Source organism: Rhinolophus ferrumequinum, chromosome 13, assembly GCF_004115265.2.
Source record: "Rhinolophus ferrumequinum isolate MPI-CBG mRhiFer1 chromosome 13, mRhiFer1_v1.p, whole genome shotgun sequence".
NCBI lineage: Eukaryota > Metazoa > Chordata > Mammalia > Chiroptera > Rhinolophidae > Rhinolophus > Rhinolophus ferrumequinum.
Window position 1 is genome coordinate 66,302,176 of NC_046296.1, and position 17,456 is coordinate 66,319,631.

At 43.8% G+C, this 17,456-nt stretch overlaps 1 protein-coding gene across 1 annotated transcript in view; it reads left to right on the top strand.

The window, feature by feature from the left end:
• The first annotated feature begins 795 nt into the window (after window positions 1-795).
• The window catches only part of MBOAT2 (membrane bound O-acyltransferase domain containing 2), a 94,196-nt gene continuing 77,535 nt past the window's right edge, over window positions 796-17,456 (top strand). Inside the window, exon 1 of the mRNA XM_033124930.1 lies at window positions 796-987. Coding sequence (XP_032980821.1) covers window positions 913-987 — 75 coding nt within the window. The 5' untranslated portion in view covers window positions 796-912. The remainder of the gene's footprint in view (window positions 988-17,456) is intronic.

Sequence of the window (17,456 nt, forward strand, 5' to 3'; positions counted from 1 at the left end):
CCCGGAGGTTGGCCACCGAAGAGCTTAATGGAACACACCGCAGGTACAGGTGAGAACTGTCTCCTTTCTTGGGGTTGGCCGAACCCCACCAGAGCCCCTCACCCCTGGACGGCCCAGATAGGCTTGAGGGTAACTGACATTTCTTAAGACAATGGAAATACTTAAGACAATGGAAATTCTTATCTAGGCCACTGTTTTGGTTTGTCGCCCTCCTTTCTAGAGTCTAGGCTCCGTCCCCAACTTCTCCTAGCGCTGGCTGGACGGCGCCCCTCACGCCGTTCCTTTGTGTGGTGGACACCCCGTTCCCCCTCGTTGTCCACCGTCCCTCCTAGAGAGAGGTGGGCTGGCTGCTGACCCTCGGGGAGGAGGAATAAGGAGGTGACATGGGGAAGACCACCACGCCCTCACCGGGCAGTAGAACCCGCAGGTATCCCTCGCATGGCAGCCCGGCCGCCCCACTCTCCCTCGGCCCGGGCCTGCCATGGGGGCGGAGCATGGCGCGGCCGGCGCCCTCTGATTGGCTGCGGTTGTCGGGGCGCCGCGCCGCGATTGGGCCGCGGGGCTGTCTGGCGCGAGGGCGCGCGAGGTGGGGAGGGGGCGGTTGGAAGCTGCTGGAAGTCAAGGGGAGGGGCGGGCGCGCGGACGGTCTAGGGCGCGGGCGCAGGGACGCGGGGGCGCGGGCGCGGTCGGGGGCGGTCGGGGACGCGGGGGCGCGGGGGCGCGGGCGCGGGGGGAGGGCCCAGCCGGTCACCGCCCCCGGCCCCTCCCCGGCTCCGCCCCGCGCTGCCCCGACCGCGGGCGGCCAGGGGGCAGGCGCGCCGGCTGCATCCCCATCCTCGGCGTCGCCGGGCACAGCAGGCGGGAGAGCAGCGCGAGCGGCCGGGGCGCGGCAGGCGGAGTGCCAGGCCGGCCATGGCCACCACCAGCACCACGGGCTCCACCCTGCTGCAGCCCCTCAGCAACGCCGTGCAGCTGCCCATCGACCAGGTACCCGAGGCGGCCCTGCTGGCATCGCGCCCTCGCCGCCCCGGTGCGGCCGTGTGCCATCCGCTCGGGACCCCGGACCTGGGCGCGGACTGGGGCGGGGGCCCGCCCCTGAAGGGAGGGGGCGACCCGCCTGTTATTGTCCGTCCGCCGCCTGGCACTGGCCGCCCCTCCCCGGCGTGCCCACCCAGCCTCCACCCCGGCCCTTGCCCGTGCAGCCCGGGGGCGGGCGGGGGGGCTCCGGGCACCGACGTGCGCGCGTGCATGCTTGGCCCTGCTCCCTGCCTGCCACAGCAGCGCCCGGACCCGGGGCGGGCGTACAACAGGCAATCGGCGACCCGGAGTCCTGAAGTCGCTTCCAGTGTGTGTGGGCACGGGTGTAGACAGTGTAGAAAGGCTGTGCTTCGGGGAAGCCCCGATGTTTGTGCCCTACGCGCGTGGCACCCAGTGCTCGACGGGGAAGCAGGATGGATGTGCCTAGGTGGGGAGTGCGCTAGACGAGACGTGTGTGGTGTGGAGGATCCGCTTAGGGGTCAGCGACCTGTGTGCTGACAGCGACCTGCTTTGGGACAGTTTGAATTGAAGTGCGGCTAATAGAAGAGAGAGGCAACAGTTTGGTGGAAGGCAGAGGTTATGAAGAAAAGTCAAAGTGACTTAACAATCCAAGGATTTCTAGCTGAAAAAGTCGCAACCTTGTAGCTAGAAGAAGCCACTGTATCCCCTTTCTCCCACCCTCAAAAAAGCTTCTGACACTAGAGTGGAGGGTGGCATTTAAATAAGACCAATTGAATTTGTGTGAAAGGCCTACGGATTACTGTGAAATAAACAATATTGGGATGCGTAAAGCAGCTCTATGATGACTCAGAAAAGAAAGTTTGGAAGTATTTTGTCAGAGGGACGTTTGGGGAAGTTGGTGGTGGGGCTAAGTAATTGCTCTAGCTGCAAGCTAAGGTAATTAACTGACAATTTTGCTTAAAGTTATTTCAGGTGGATTTGTTATGGAAGCGTTTGCACTTTACAAGGAGCCTGGTTCACTGTCCTCTTGAATGTGTAGCTGTCATTGATGTCCTCGGGGATTTGATTTATAATAGAGGATTCCTCTGTGTCCAGACTACGTTTCATAGCAGCAAGACGGGAACGACTCCTGTGCCTAGCATTATGACATTAACCGTTTTGTGCTCTACTGTTTTAAAAACAATTGAGTGTGTCCAATGAGTGTAAAACAGTCTTCCTTCTGCTCAAAACTGAATTCCTTACTTACATATCAGTCATAACTTTTGGTTCATATAACAGTAAAATACCTCTTCCCCCACACATCCTGAACAAGGCATGATGTGTATCATGCTAACAGATTAAAGTACTAGTAGTGAAATTAATTGTGCACTATAAGAAAGTGGTCGACTCTTATTATTAATACACTAATCAGAACTTAGGGTTTTCCTGTGGAGGAATCTCACTTTTCTGAACTGAAGTACAGTGTATGCCCTTTTGGTGTATTATGCATTACACTCCTGACTTAAGTGGGTTGCTGCCAGAGTATCAGCAAATGCAGGGTAGGTGTCTGTTTAAAAATTTTTTTGCTGATGAGGAGCAAGGTTTATTTTAGGGAGACAGGTATGTTCATATCCTCCCTCCCTCCCTCCTTCCTTTCCTCCTTCTGTGTGTCTCTCCCTTCCATGATGAAATATTTTCTTTACTGTGCTAAACCTTTTAATTTATATAAAGCTTATCTTTTAAAAGTGATTTAATATTAATGAACTCATTTAAACATCTCAGTAATCCAGAGCAAGCTCTCCTCTGTCCTGAAATAAGCAGGGGAGTGCAGGGAACACAGCAGGACTTACAATTGAACTTCTTTATTATCTACAGTCTTGATTTGGTACTTTGGACATCAATTTGTAGAGCCACATGTATGGTATTTGGAGTTGTTTTCTCTAAGTAGGTCTTAAGAATATTGGATTAATATCAACAAAAGCCTTAACTTTTTACATAGTGATACTAAATTTTTTTTTTGAAGCACTGAAGAATTGACTTTTTTGTTGACAAAGCTCTTGGAATAACTAAAAACTCTTATTGTAAAATGGGATGAATAAATAGTCATTTAACCATTATTTTAAAATTGAGCAAAATAGAAAATAATTTCTGTAACATTTAAATAATTGAGTCCAAGTTGAGAGAAAGCTTAAGAATTGGTTGTAATCAAGTAGTGTGTTTCAACAGGAAAAGAACAAATCAGGAAATGCAAAGTGTAAAAATATAACTTGTTAGTATGTTAATTGGGTATGTACCAATTAACAGTGTTTTGAAAATTGAGGAAATTAATAAAAGTAGTTGTTTGATGTCAGAGGGACAGAGGGACCATAGGGCCAGAAAAATAGTTTAACTTTTTTACTAGAATTTCTGAAATGATAGAAATTATTAGTATGTATAAACATGTACATTGCAGGTAAGGTAGGAGAGAAAGGAGGAAATAAATGTTTTGCAATAAGTCCTGGCAAGGAAAAGGAGCAAAAGATGTTGCCTTAGACTCCTGGATGTTTAATCTTCCCTGAGAATTCCAGAGTGACCTTGAGGCCAACATAGTTTTTGTTCAGTAGGCCTTAAATTTAAATAACAATATAAAATCTAGTATCTAGTAAGGTTCAGCTTTAAGATAGGTGATATCTAACATCTGTTACCTATTTTCCATTTCTAGGCCTTGCATTCCAGGTGACTTTATTTCTAGGGTGGTTATCATTAAAGGGATATATGGAGGGTGGGTTTTGAAGAATAATTGGGCGAAAGAAAAGCTGTGTCAAAGAAAAGGGCCAAATGTGCTATGGAGAAGATATCAGTCATTGAACGTCATTATGTTCTTTATTAGTTGCTGATGTGAATTTTCAAAAGACCCCAAAGTGAGGAGTACCAAACAGAAAGAATAAATACATGTCCCAGATCAACCTGTTTTTCAGTCTCGCCTCAACATATTTGTTCTATTGCATTTGATTTACCTAGGTCTCTGAGTTACCAGACTGAGGTTGCTCTGCAGTCCTCTTCTTTCTCTCTCCCTTCCTCCCTCCCTCTCTCTCTTGCCTTTTATTTTTTTGGTGGGGGAGCGGTGGTGGAAAGATATGATTTATTAGCTCTTCTCCTATTGCTAAACCAGCAATGCAGATACTCCAGATGAGGACCGTGCAGGAGATACCAGGTGTTCTTCATTCAGGAGAATGGTATTGAAGCAGCCACCACCTGGCATCTCCAAGTGTGCACGAAGGATGGCCTTTTTTTTAAATTGAGGTATAATTGATAATGTAGCATTGTATTAGTTTCAGGTGTACAACATGATTCGTAATTTGTATATGTTGTGACGTGATTACCACAGTAAGTCTAGTTAACATTCATTAACATCCCTAAAGAAACATGCTTTCCTTTTTAACCATTTTGTTTCCTTATTGTCCATGATGCTGTGATTCGTGTGGAAATAATATCCCTAGTAAATATCCCTAGTGACGTGACATCCAGGATGACACACTTGGCAGACGGCCAGTTAGGGATGAGACTGGTCTCACTGAACAGTCCTATTTTGGGACATGGGCATTGATCTGCAGATGACATGCTGAGCTTTTTGGGCAAGGAGAGGGCTAAGAAGGAGACTCATATTTCAAAAGGTTTGGAGGAGGGAGAAGAAAATGGGAGGGGGAGGGAGGACGACCTAGTGTATGTTTTTAGTCCTACAAAGTCAGTAACAATTATAATGGGTAACACCTTACAGTTTACAGATTTCTTTCACTTGCATTATATTATTTCATTGAATCCTCACACCTTATGAAGTCAGAAAAAATTCCAGGCCTGAAGTATTTGGCTTCAGGAATATATATACCGTGTTTCCCCGAAAATAAGACCTAACCAGAAAATAAGCCCTAGCATGATTTTTTAGAATGGTATCTCCTGATCATAAGCCCTAATGTGTCTTTTGGAGCAAACCTTAATATAAGACCTGGTCTTATTTTCAGGGAAACATGATATATATATATGTGTGTGTGTATATATATATATATATGAAATAAATATATATATATATATTTATTTGACATTGAGTAAAACATCAATTTTAATTTATAATCTTAATATGTAGCAACTAATTTTGGTAGGTCATTGTTTTAGATCTGGGTTGCCAATATATTTTTGAAGGAGAAGGTGGCAGGAAACAACTTCGCACACACCGAAGTGCTGCTTATAATGTCCAGGATAAGGAAAATCATATGTATCTGTAAGAGAGAAAGAAGGCGTATAAAAAAAAAATCCTGTGTCCTTTTTGATCAGTTTGTTGATTGACTTTTTCTATATATTCTCCCCCCCACCCCCCATACTACGAGTATGTAGACAACCAATGAAATGAAGTACTATATTAGGGAAAAGAGTAGTTTAAAACATTAACTTCTTTAATCTCCCCCAGTTGTGTGCTATGATGAACCCCATTTTATAGATGAAGAAATAAGTGAAGTTCTCAGTATTGAGCCTTTTTAAGAATTTGACTTTTAGAAGGTGAATGGCAACAAAATAAGCCAATCAAGGATTCATTTTATTTTAAAATTGTCATTTGAATGCTCTAGTTTTGGGACGTAAATTTTTAACTAATTTGTCTCTTCTGTCTACTTTTGCACTCATAACGAGCATCCGTCTTCATCAGCAGAACTCTGAAATACTGAGGCAATCTGTTGTGGACGATTCCTGTTAATAAGGAAGGCTTGTGAGCCTGTATTTTACAGGCAGATTCAAATACAATCTTGAATCTGTATTTTAGGCCCTGTCAGTTAACTAATTTTAGACATGTCACTTTACATAAGTGAGTTTTCTCCTGTGCAAAATGTGTGTTGTGCTTAGTTTTAAAATGTCATGATTCTTTGTTTCACTAACTGAAGAAACTGCCTCCAAATCTTTTTGGACTAAGTTGGAGGGAATATAAGTGAAAATTTAGGGGAGGAAAATGGGCTAATAAATTTGAAAGAAGTTTTCAACAGTAAGAGTTAAAACTGCCTCTCTTTAACTGGAAGCAGCTAAGCAAAATACCACATTCCTTGAAAATGGTAGCTAATGTCGGTTTCCCCATACAATATTACGTTTCCTTTATCAGTAGGAAGTAGTCGTGTGGGGGTGTCCTGGAAACTCCATGCTTGGCTTTGGAACCAGACTCTGCCAGCCTTGTGCCCTTTGGCAAGTGATTGCATTTTTCTTTCAGCCCCAGTTTCTTCATCTGTGCAATAAAGGTAATAAACAGCACCTATTTGTAGATTATTGTACAGATTAAAACACATAATCTGTGTAAAGTGCCTGGCTCCTAGTACATGTTTGATAGACAGTTCTTTGCTCTTTACAAATTATGAAACATTTGGCATTTATTTTATATTTTTCTTTTGCGAAGTTAACGTCTGTTCATATGTATTCTATTTTTTAATTTTTAGGGCTTCCTTTTTAGAAAGAGAGCTATGAGGCTCAAGTTTGGTCATCTGCCCACACAGTGATTAAACAGGATTAAAATCCAGTTTTGAATTTGGAGTCAAAAGTGGTTTTTCTGCTTCCTTACTGCTTCAAGAGTTCTTTGTCCCCTTGCTTTAAAAATGCTTCCTATGTTATTACTGCCTCAGTAGGTACAAATAACCCTGGTCTCTGTTTATTGTGGTCCACCAGGGCTGACTTTCCAGGGAAATAATCAAAACAAGTCACACAGAACTTCTGCCTGCAGTTGGTTTAACAGGTGGGATTCTACAGTGAGAGAATTTGGCAAGATTTCTTTAAAATAAAACAAGCCATAAACGCAGCCTTCAGAAGAGTGATCATATGATGATTTTATGAATGACCAAGGCGAAGCCTCAAGTCACGCTTGGTAAATAAGTAGGGTGTGGGAAAGGGGGAGGGATAGCTCGTTTGAAAAGATAGAATCAGGATTTGGGAGGTCTGCACAGACGTGAATGGTGTGCCCTTCCTCCTTTGTTTATCAGAATCCCAACCTTTCTTCCAAGCCCACATCCTGTGCACCTTGCATATAGAGCTTTTCCTGAATGCCATCTAATGTGACTGGTTTCTAATTGGAACAACAAAAGCATGTTGGATTTGGCGTTTGTATTCTGCTTAATGTTATATGTATCAGTCAGGATTCTGGTGGAGACAGATTGAACGAGGTAACGAAGGAGACTTTAAGCACCATTTAGTACCAAGATATGGGCAGGTTTTAGGAAAATCAGCGAGGAATAGTACAGTCTCCCAGTGCCAGCTGTGCTAGGCCTGGAGGGACAGGGGAAAGGAAGGGCAGAGCCCCCAAGGGGAGCTGAATCCCAAGGGGGAGCTGTAGGAGCTGCCTGCCAGGGGGGGCTGTGGCCTCCAGTGAGGGACCAGCCTGCTGAACTTGAGGAAGGGGGATGACGGGAGATGGCCTCCTCCTCCCTCCCATCCTCCATCTCCTGCTGGTGTCTCCTTCAGAGGGCAAGTGGATGCTTTGGGGGCCCAGCGTACAGTGGAGAGTGCACCTGGAGGGCATTTAAATGCCACCCAGAAGGTTGTGATTACTAATACGTACTTTACACTATTACTCATTTCTCTACCTGATGAATACAAGCAAAAAATCTTTTGTCAGGCTCTTTTGTGCACTTCCTCATTCTATCTATCTCATACATTTTGAAAGAATAGTTGATTCTTGCTTTTTCTGTTTTCCTAATTCCGATTGACTTTTACAACCATTGTAATCAGGCTTCTGCCTCTAACACTAGTAGCCAAATCCAAGGAAAAACTTTGAGAAATGCAATGCTAATCAGTTACTTCCTTGCTAAAAATTCCTCCCAGCTTCCATGTTGCCTGTTGTAATGCTTTTTAAAGGATGGCTCTGAGACCGCTTGTATCAGAAATCACTTGAGATGGTTGTTAAAAATACATATTCTCGGTCTCTACCCAGACCTGAATGAGGGCCTGGAACCTGCATTTTTGACCAGGCCCATTCTTACCCCTCATTCCCCACCACTATCAGAGGTAGAAAGCTACCTGGCCACATTGTTTAAGACTCTCCATATTATTAAAAGGTTATAAAAATGTCATGTATTTTCTAAATGTGTGCATTTAAGCAATTAACATGTAACCTCAAAATATAATGCAGTGTAATTGTGCTATTGACAATATAATCACAAGATTTGGGAAACATAAAATTCGTAGTGCACTCTACGTGGTATGGCCGTGAAGTGGGACACATTTTTAGTACCAGTGATGTGCACGTATCCTTCCAATCCTGTCATTGTGTCTCTAGTGACTGTATGTATAACCTCCTGTGTGGAAAAGGTCGAAAGTCTAAATTTGGGGTCCTTCCTGAAGGTGAGGCCTGCCGTGTGCCCCCTGATTCTACTGCTTGCTTACCTTTGAGCACCGCTGGCCTAAAGGAGAGGCTCAGAACCTCCAAAGGATGGCTGCCAGCTCCTTTTGTGTCATTCCCCCCCCCTTAGGCCACCTCTCACCCCACTCACTCTCCCCTGACAGCAGCAAAGCGCCCAGAGCCAGGCCGTACACACAGAAGAGCCGGGCGGGAATTCAGGTCAGGGTCTGCTGCTGTGAAGTGTCTGCGTGCTCACTTACTTCAGGTCCCTTCAGTACGTTGTCCTATCTTTCAGCTCCGTGCCTTTGATGACGCTGTGTCCTCTGCCCGAAATCCCCCACCCTTGTTTTTGGCCCAGCAAACCCGTACTCGGCTAAACCCTGTCCGGCCTTGATAAAGCTTTTGAAAGTCTGTCCCAGCCTTGCAGTCATTGCCTGTTTGCTTTAGAGCCTGTGCTGTGTGTATAAGAGGCGCACATGCTCTAAGTAAGTGTAGCGGAGGGCATCCCAGCTGCCGCCCCGTCCAGGGCTGCCTCGCAGACCCTGCGGCACTTCTGTGACGACTGGCGTTGTGGAGGACGCTGAGCGGAGACTGACAGGCTGCTTGTCCTAGCCGACCTCTCTCCTTAGCTCTGGACTCTGCAGTGCCTCCCTCCGTGTCTGCAAAACGAAAGCCCGAAAGCCCGTATCACCCAGATCTATCTTTCTTAGGAAGGAGCTAATGGGCACATTTGGGGAGGAGGTCGCTGCCTTTTCTACTGGCTACTTGTCAAATGTGAGCGTCCTTCCAACTCTAGGAGGTGACCATGGGGTAAGCCCCTTGGTTTCCGGCTGATTTGGCCACCGGTTGATTAGGGCCCTGCCCCTCCCATTTCCACCTGCTCTGGTAGCACCTGCAGCACCTGTTTTGGCTTCCTTTACAGGTGTCCCGCCAAGCCATGGGTCCCTCATGCTTAGGACCATCCTTGGCATAGAGTGTGTGGAGTGAGCGGGGCTAGCGTGACGGAGGGCAGACTGCCCCGACTTCTGCTGGCCACTTCCTGGCTGTGTAGTCGTAGCACTGACCGACCTTTTGTAAGCTTCCCTTCCCAGGTCTGTGCAATGGGGCAGTGGTGGGCGCCGCCTCCTAGCCTTGTGTGGGCATTAGGAGGTCAGCAGGGACAGGCAAAGCACAGGGACAGCTCGGTCCACCTGGCTGTTGCTGACGGCTCAGGTGCTTTTCCAGGTCTTGTGGAGGACACAGGTTTGTGCAAGACTTAAGCCCATCCTTCAGGTTCTCCAGTCTATTAATGCATTTGCAGTGATCCATTTTGCAAGTATTTGTGTATGCCAGACCGTGTGCTAGACACGCGGGGTACAAAGAAGAAAGTTTAACACCTTGAGTTTCAGACTTTCTCAGGATAGGAGGAGTTGGCCAGGTGGCCAGGGAGTGACCTGTGCGGCTCCTGATCTGGTGGAGGTGGAGTTCTGCTCAGGGCCATCAGGGCTGTTTCTGCTGGGAACACTTGACTGTTTCACTCTTTCATTGGGACTCACAGCCCCTGGGCCACAAGGCAGTGGTGACCTGTCCCTGGACAACGCACTGCCTTGTCTCTGCAGCTCAGCTGGCTGAGCTCCCCAAATCAGGCTCATGTCACTTTGCCATGGGTCTCCTCCAGCCGGTCACTGTGCTCTGCCTTCAGAGGTAAGGTCCCGTGTGTGAGGCCCACTACAGGGCGGCACAGCAGGTCTCCTTAGTCAGAAGGAAGCTGCACACACCTTTCTGGCTGACGCATTTTCTTTAAAAGGTCACTTAAAAGTAGACATGCAAAGCATTGATGCTTTGGGGAGAAATGTGACTGATGATTCAAAAGGAAATGAAGATAACTATAGGACGGACCAGTATTCTCAGCTGGACGATACAGTGTCGGGTGATAAGGGGTGATTGGAAAGAGAAGTTTTATCAATGCTTATCAAGAGATCCAGAAAGAGGTAGGTTTCTGTACTTCAGAATTGGCTTTATAAAGAACAAAGGGCTGCTATGTCCTGCCCTCTCCCCTCTTGGGGAGGCCATCCAAATGGGCTCCTTTGGGACGTCCCCCCAGTTCCCCAACCAGCCAATCCAGGGAAGCGTGGCCTTTGGCCCGCAGCAGGTGTCGCCCACCCATCCCCTGTGGGTGGCCAGTGTCTTACTATGTGAGGAAGCCAGGGACCCCCCAGCTCCCCGGCTGCCATCCAGACAGACCTCACGTCCAGAAAGGACCAGACCTCTGGCCGGCTTCGCTTGTTCCTCTCAAGGCATTGAACAAAAGTGTAAAATACTTGCTGTTTTCATTCATAATCCCATAGAAACTTTTCTAGTTTTTAGAGGTTTTCTATGCCAAACTGGGTATTTGTGGAAGGTCAGAGTTATAGGTTACATAAAATTTTAGATAGATTTAAATTACTCAGTTACATGTATGTTAAAATAAAATAGCTCTCTTGCTTATAGAAACAAAAATTATGAATCCTTTCACTTTTTGAAAATAAATTACAGGTCGAACTACACACGTGAAAGACATTCAAGTGATACTTATCTTGTTAAAACGGAATGGAGAGGGGGAACTACCGTGGTTCCCTGAAAATCAGACGTAGCTGGACCATCAGCTCTAATGCGTCTTTTGGAGCAAAAATTAATATAAGACCCGGTTAGATGTATTGTATTATATTATATTCCCAGCCTTATATTAAAATAAGACCTGGTCTTTCATTAATTTTTGCTCCAAGAGATGCATTGGAACTGATGGTCCAGCTACATCTTACTTTTGGGGAAACGTGGTAGTTTTAAAACAACTCATCTCCTGGATGCTCAATAAATAGCGATTGAATTGACTGCATCTAATTTAACACTATTCAATTCCAAAGATAAATGTAAAGACCAGCAGTGAAGTTCTAGAAGTTCATTGTGTGGCAGGAGAATGGCCTGAGACCAGCATTAAATTTTATGAGTAAACTCTGGGAGTTCTGTTCATTGTAAGGTGTTGTTTAGCTGACCAGGTCATGGGTGAGGTAGGTAAAGCCAACGTAAAATTCCAAATTCAAGTGTCTTGAGGGCACAGGCAAGGGACGGAAATGCAGAGGTATAAATGCAGAGGCAGCTGGTTGCTGGGATTGCTAAGGTCGGGCGGCCTGACCATCTGGAAAGCCCAGGCCCATTTAGAAGGAAAGCCACCACTCACTTTTGCCAAAGTTACCCAAGCTGATTTTTCAAGGGCAGCTGGAATTCTGGCTTTTTTGTGAAAATATGATTTTTGAAGTTTTGGGCTCTTTTCTTGAGCCCAGACATCACAGTGAGGTCAGAGTTAGCTTATTGGCTGTCCAGAAGTCGGCAGCCGTTTCTGTTCTAGTTGGTGGTGGTCAATCCAGCCTGAAGTGTGTGTGCTGTCCTGACCTGAGCGGTCAAAGGAGCACGGACATCCAGCGTGTAGCCCTGGCAGAGCGGCGAGGACGGCAGAAGGCTTGCAAACCATGTCAAACGGTAGTTGAAGATGTAATTCTTGTACTTCATCAGCTTAGTTGTTTCATTCTTAAATTGGCCAATAGAAGTTTAAATTTTATCTTACTAGTTCTTGTCAGTCAGACTAGGTCACGTCTTGGAATAATCTTGAAAGTTAATACCCCATTAAAGTGAGAAGGTTGGAATTTCACACTACTGTCCTTTTTTTCCTTTTTCCAGATCCAGTATTACAAATATTAATCGGTCTCAGTTGTCAAGGCTATTTTATGGGGTGTGGCATTAGAAAATAATAAGTCTAACTAGTAGGGAATAAGGTAATACTTGGAAAGGTCTTGATTGCCTTATAAGCCCCTTTCAACTTTTCAGTTCCCTTAGAGTGTATATTGAATTCTGGCCAGATACTTCATCTCGTGCTCCGTGTTCAGGCTTTGGAGTGTATGTTTAATCTACAGGGTAGTTCACTGTGAGTTTTAGCGTGCCTTTTCTAATACGAAGACTGGCACAGCTGTTCATGTTAGCTACGTACCAAAAATAGAAGTGACGAAGAGTTGTGGTGTGTGAGTAGAGCCTAGAAGATGAAGGTAGTGGGCAGGGTGGAGGTACCCTCAGCTGGTACTTAGTATCTTTGGTGACAGTTAAGGTTAAGGGGTCCTGACTCTAAGATTATAATCCTGCTATAATCGTGGCCCCTGTACATGTCCTGTAGTATGAGACTAGTTGTGTCCTCTCCTCCTGTCCTTGGAAAAATATTTTTAAAACCACATAATAAAGGAAAGTTTTGGTAAATTTGGCGTCACCACATTGAACTTCAGACTTCATTAGCTTTGAGACGAAATTCTGACAAACTAATCAAAATCGAATAGTAGAGTTTTGGGTATTGTTGATCTGTGTACTTGTTAGAAGCTTCAATATGCATTGGAAGGATTCATTCTAAAGAGCTAGGTTTTTTATTAAAGGTATAAGAAATATAAATTAATGCAGAAATATACTGTTCCAAGAAGGTTTTTGGCATAGGCTCAGAGTTTTACCACATAGGACTAGAACGTAATTTATAAAATAACTTTGTCAGGAATATGATATTTGGCAGGAAATACTTGTAGATTAAACAAAAATCCTGCTTGGAATATTAAAGATAAAAGGATGTTGGGACCACTTCATCAAAGATAAAGTAGATTGGAAAAATGCCAGAAGGCTGGTCTTGAATGGTTTTTCTTTTTGTGTTGATTGTCTCGAAAGCAGGAACCTCTGGAAAATAATGAAGATATTAAACTACTTTTTGTCCCCTGACTCCAGATTTGGTAAATGTATGATGTGGAAGTTTTAGTTCCTGTCAAATGAAGGAGAAAGGCAGTAGAGGTCAGATGTGCTGGCCGGGTTGGTGCGTGGGTTAGCAAGTAGGTTGGCCGTCGGTCTGTGGACACTACAAAGTGCTGTAGGGCGAGGTACGCCCGAGGAAAGCCACACGCGTGTTACTGTACGTTCTGTGTTGGGGAGGATGGACTGTGATCAAAGTCAAGACTCCTCTCTGAAACTGGGAAGCAATTAGCGTAGGGAGTGGTACTATGCAAGACAAACCTTTGACAGTTGGCATCGTTCTGAGAATTGTTGTAGAATTGGAAAGTTTTAGTCATAGAGAATGTTGGTACTTTTGTAGCATTTTTAAACAGAAAAGGTGATGTGTTACTGGTGTCACTTTGTTGTTAGTAGTAAAGGTAGAAAGGGACAAGTAGATACCACTGTCTATTGCGCATGAGGTAGAGGCCAGGGAGAGAGAGATGCAGCACAGAGTCAGAGCTGGTTCTGGCTCTGGAGCTTCTAGTCCAGTGGGAAGAGAAAGACTGACACATACTGACAGCAGGTAAATGAATTTCAGGAGACAGGAGTTGGAATTAGCTCAGACGAGGCTGCTGCAACAGAGTCCCAGCGATGTCATTGACGTAAATGTAACAGAAGTTTATTTTTCTCACATGATAGTTTTGATGTAAATGGTCCAGAGTGCTGGATAGTTCTGTTCACCGGTCCTAGGGAGACCTGTGTTCCTGCCAACACGCTGTTCTGCTAGCAGAACAATAGGGTGGGGCCTTCCCGCCAACCTGGCTGGGGCTGGTTTGCTTCGGGCAGTGGTCCTTAAGCTTGAGGTTGTATGAGAATGCCCTGTGGCATTTGTTAAAACACAGCACTATTACGTTGTTTTGTACACCTGGAACTAGTAAGAAAACAAAGAAAACAAATAAACAAACGAAAAACACAGCTCACTGGCCCTGTGAGCGGTAGGGCTGGATGGGGACAGATAATATGTAAGAGTAACTGGTTCAGAGGTGACGTCACTGCTGCTGGTCTGATGATCGTACTTTTCATATTTTGAGAATGTGGAGACTTCCAGTCATCCAGCAGACAGGAAGGGGAAAGGACCCCTGTGGTCACAGTTGTTGGCTAGAAGTGGCACATACTCGTACATATCACTTCGACTCTCATTCCTTTTGTGCTTTTGCTAGAGCTTTGTCACATGGCTGCCAGTCACAGCAAGGAGGTGGGTGGAGGTAGCTAGTAAATGTCTGCTATCTGGGGCTGTGCCCAGCTCCAGTTCTGTTATGGTGGGAGAGCAGGGCAGGCTCCACCATAGTCTGGAGTCTTCTAGGGAAAAGCAGCTATAACTGCTTTTTCTTGTGCAATTGGTTTTTTTCTTGTGAAATTGAGATTGGGGTTGGGTTGGTCAGGGCAAGGTAACGTTTGAGCCAAATCTTGAAGGATAAATTTTCCTGGTGACTCAGCAAAAGTGTAACTTCTGGTTGAGGAAACAGTGTTTGCAAAGGAAAGCAGGGGCAGGCTCATTCCTTCAGTGAATATTGATCGGTGGCAGGCTCTGTGCGAGGCCTGTGTGACAGAGATTCTAGGGCAGGTGGGCAGGGTCTGATGACGTAGCTGATGAAAAAGCAGATGTGTTTCATCCATGAAGATTCTGGTGTCTAAGACCGTGGGTTCAGGACTCAGCCTAGGCTGAATTGTGGTTCCGCCACTCAGCATCACTTGTAAGCTGTGGGTCACTTGAGCCTGACTTTACCTGTATCACGGAGCCTGGTGCATAGAGGAAGCATTCGATAAATGCTAGTGTTCGCTGTCATCGCATCTTGGTGTGAGCTGTTCTTGTGAACTCTGGGAAATCTGGCGACGGTCACTTGGCTTCTCCTTGAACACTTCTGTGACGGAGAGTAGGGCAGCCAGTTCCACACTTTGGGGCTTACAAACTTTCTGGAATAATCCAGAAGTGGTCTGCATAAGCCCCTTCTCCATGACCACCTCTTAGTTCATTGGGTATATTCCATTCTTTGTCCATGCAATTCGGTAAATTAGGCATCAGTCCCCCTAAATCTTCTAATATGAAATTCCTGGGCTTGTTCAGTGTCTGAGTCTTGTCGTCTTCGGAGTATTGCAGTGTTGGGCGTACTTGCTGGAAGATTTATTGCTTTTCGCCTCTATAATTTACTCATTTGTGCTAAAAGTAAAAAAGTGTTGATTTAGTGATACGTATGCTCTCATAAATAATGCAGTTCAGACAATGATAGAAACCACCAGGTGTGCCCCCAAAACTGTTTCTTTGGACTCAGTGGACTCATTGTACTCAGCAGGCTGATGGTGTGAGAAAAACAGCTCAACTGAAGAACATGGATGGGACGCTGGAAATGTATAATCTAAGATAGTCTTTAAATAAGGTACATCAAATCACATTTGTGGTCAAATGTCTAATGGCTTGGTGTTTAAATCAATGTTGAGTTAAAGCTGAGTATTATCCAGGCAAATCTCAAAATTTTATCGTCTGGGGCAGCTGGTTGGCTCAATTGGTTAGAGCACAGTGCTCATAACACCAAGGTCACCAGTTCGATTCCCACATGGGCCAGTGAGCTGTGCCCTTCACAACTAGATTGAAAACAACGACTTGACTTGGAGCTGATGGGTCCTGGAAAAACACACTGTTTCCAAATATTCCCCAATAAAAATAAATAAATAAATAAAAATTTTGTCGGCAACTCCTGAAAATGATTGACAGCGTCCTCTAATCATTCTGCAAACCTTTGTGTCCCTTCGTAGATTCAAAACAATAGAAATTCTCTTCTTAAGACATTCTTATGAAGACTTTTGTTCAGGTTTTTTTTTTTTTTAAGTTAAAGTTTATTGGGGTGACAATGTTCAGGTTTAATTAGTGAGAACAAAACATGTTTTGGATACCCCAGATGTCTTTAACACTTTCCTTTTTTCTTCATGTTTCTTGTATATTTTTATTATGTATGTGTGATTCATGATGGATATTATTGTGTCTGAGTTTAATGGTTTTTTTCTTGTGAAATTGAGATAGCAGAGCTAATTATTCTGCTTTTAGTTCATTTGCATAAGATGTGTAGGATTCCCAAGTAGAGCCTTTTCATTACAAAAGGTAATTTTTATGACTTAAATGGAGCTAAATAACTAAGAATTGAATACAGTTCTTAAAGATTATTTTGTTTTATGTTAGCACATCAAACAATTTTGTAAGTAATAGAATTATGAAATAATCTAATCTCTTTTTGACTTTAATAAAACTTATGAACATTTGGCTCCAAGGACACGATGTTCTTCCTAAAGGTGTCATATAAATGAACCCTTTCTCAATACTTACATTAACTCATCTCTTCTCCTATTTATAGTTTTCATACTCATGAGTTTTAATGTCATTTTACTCTTGTAACAACAAACATGTATTTATATTTTAACTGATAAATATATAAATCACATAAGGTGATTTCACTCCAAGTTAAATGTAGAATTTATGTATATTCGAAAGTTAATACTCATATATGAACACTAGATATGAATGACAAGCATTTTTTGTATTGGCTATTGGTGTTATTTTGCTGATCAGAAATGACAATAGATGAGGCTATCTCAAGTGATCATTGTCTCCACAAATTCAAGGATGCTGGAAATGACCAGGAAATAGGCATTAGGCTTTTTGGCTTTTACAAAACAAAGCAAAGTAGTGGATTTGGACTGAAAAACAGGGTGAATGAAACCAAACTTCAATTCATCTGCAACTTGAAAAGTGGGTAAAATCAGGTATTTCATGATTTTTTTTTGTTCTTAGGAGCTGATTCTTCTTTTACAACATAGAAGTATGTTTGACATTTGTGCATTTATAATGTCATTTGTACTTTCACTAATGTATTGTGTACCCTAATAGGGAACTGAATTTAGTTTGTGTATTCTCTGATTTAAAAAGTAACACATATTCATTGTATATAGTATATAAAATACAAAAAGTATAAAGATGAAAATTTAAAAATCACCCATTATCCTTCAACCCAGAGACAACTTTTGCTAACTTTGTGTGTTTAAACAAAATTGGGCTTATACCGAATATAAAATTTTTATAACCTTTTGTTTTTGAATAACATTTTGAGAGTCATTTACAATTTGGTTAAATTGCTTTTCAAAACCTATATAATGGTCCATCATTTGGGTGAATCATTGTTTAATTATTCCTTGGTTGTGTATAATTTTTTTTTCTATCATGATTTAATGAAACTTATTAGGAGATAAATTTCCTAATGTGTGTATTTGGTGCATATACCTGTTTATTTCCTTAGGAAAAGAAGTTTCTTGAGTCTGAAACAATATGCAGAATCACTGGTTT